The following is a 1,289-nucleotide window of genomic DNA, read 5'->3' on the forward strand; positions in this document are numbered from 1 at the left end:
CTTGAACTTTCTGCTAGCTATGAAATTTTATCTGTCTCAGGGCAACTGCCTTTATAAGTATGCCATGCTTCTTGTTAAAGTAAACTAATAGTGTGCAATGACATAGCAGCCTTTTAAATAACAGTTTCTATTCCAACAACAGTATCATCTAACAAAACCCATAATAAAACTGAGTGGCAATGTCTCCATGTCAGTCTCAAACTTTTCTTCAAAAGGATGTTGAACGAAATGGTTCAAAATATTATAAACTTTACTTATTGAGAAATAAGCCTATTCATCTGCATATGACCTGCAGGAGCATATCAAATATAAAGTGAACAGCCTCTTGAGAAAAAAAGCTTAGAAATATAAAGGAATTTATAAAATGTTAAAGCTTTCTTCTTCATAATTTTTATTATATAAAATTCATATATCAATCAATTACAATTTTAATTTGTAAATACACAGTATATAGGCAGATGGCTTTCAGTATTTCTGGTACCTTTTAATATTACTCTTGGAAATGAATCTAATATAAATAAAAATATTTACACTATAACAATAAATTCACATTACACAAGCTGCAGATTTCTCTCAATGAGCTTACTTTTCACTCTGCTCTTTGCTGCAAGCTCTGGTGCTTCTCTCTCTTGGTCATCATAAAAATCTAATAGCTCTCGCAGTCTCCGTTTCACATAATCAACAGATTCCCGGTTCTCCTTTGCTGAGCAAGGTATAATCTCATCAAATATGACAAACCGATCAGGACACATTTCTTCTGGAAATCTTGCACACACATCTGAAAGAAAAATAAATATATATACACACACAGACTCACAGATATGTAGGATGGCTGGATACACAAATAGATAGATATTCTTGAATTATTACGGAGGTAAATATTACATAGTTAATAAGTTAATCTTGGTCATAAGCTGCAGATTAGTTTACAGGCACAGAATGGCCTTAAAAGAACAGGATGATTTACCTACCTTTACTGGTTTATTTCATAAACTTCATTAAAAGAATAATATATTCTATCTTAAAGGTTTTTCAGTAATAGCAAGGTAGGTAGTATATCCTACTATCAAAATGAAGAAAAATACATCACTCATTATTATTATGTATTCATAATTTATCTAACAATAATCAATTTGAAATTGAAAAGGATAAACTTAGTCTATTGAAATACTGAATTCTTGACTTATAAGCCACAATGTGAAGTTTCCACAATTCTATATAGAGCTCAGGGTTCCATTATGAAGTCAACTTACAAAATGAGTTCAATATTCTTTTGTTGTATTAACATA

The 1,289-nt window shown here is 30.6% G+C and overlaps 1 protein-coding gene across 1 annotated transcript in view; it reads right to left on the reverse strand.

Moving 5' to 3' along the window:
- Nucleotides 1–373: 373 nt before the first annotated feature.
- Nucleotides 374–1,289, reverse strand: part of LOC119593966 (GTP-binding protein 10-like) — a 9,012-nt gene continuing 8,096 nt past the window's right edge. The window contains exon 8 of the mRNA XM_037942987.1: nucleotides 374–780. Coding sequence (XP_037798915.1) covers nucleotides 552–780 — 229 coding nt within the window. The 3' untranslated portion in view covers nucleotides 374–551. The remainder of the gene's footprint in view (nucleotides 781–1,289) is intronic.

The sequence above is a fragment of the Penaeus monodon genome, chromosome 33 (assembly GCF_015228065.2).
Source record: "Penaeus monodon isolate SGIC_2016 chromosome 33, NSTDA_Pmon_1, whole genome shotgun sequence".
NCBI classification, from domain to species: Eukaryota; Metazoa; Arthropoda; class Malacostraca; order Decapoda; family Penaeidae; genus Penaeus; species Penaeus monodon.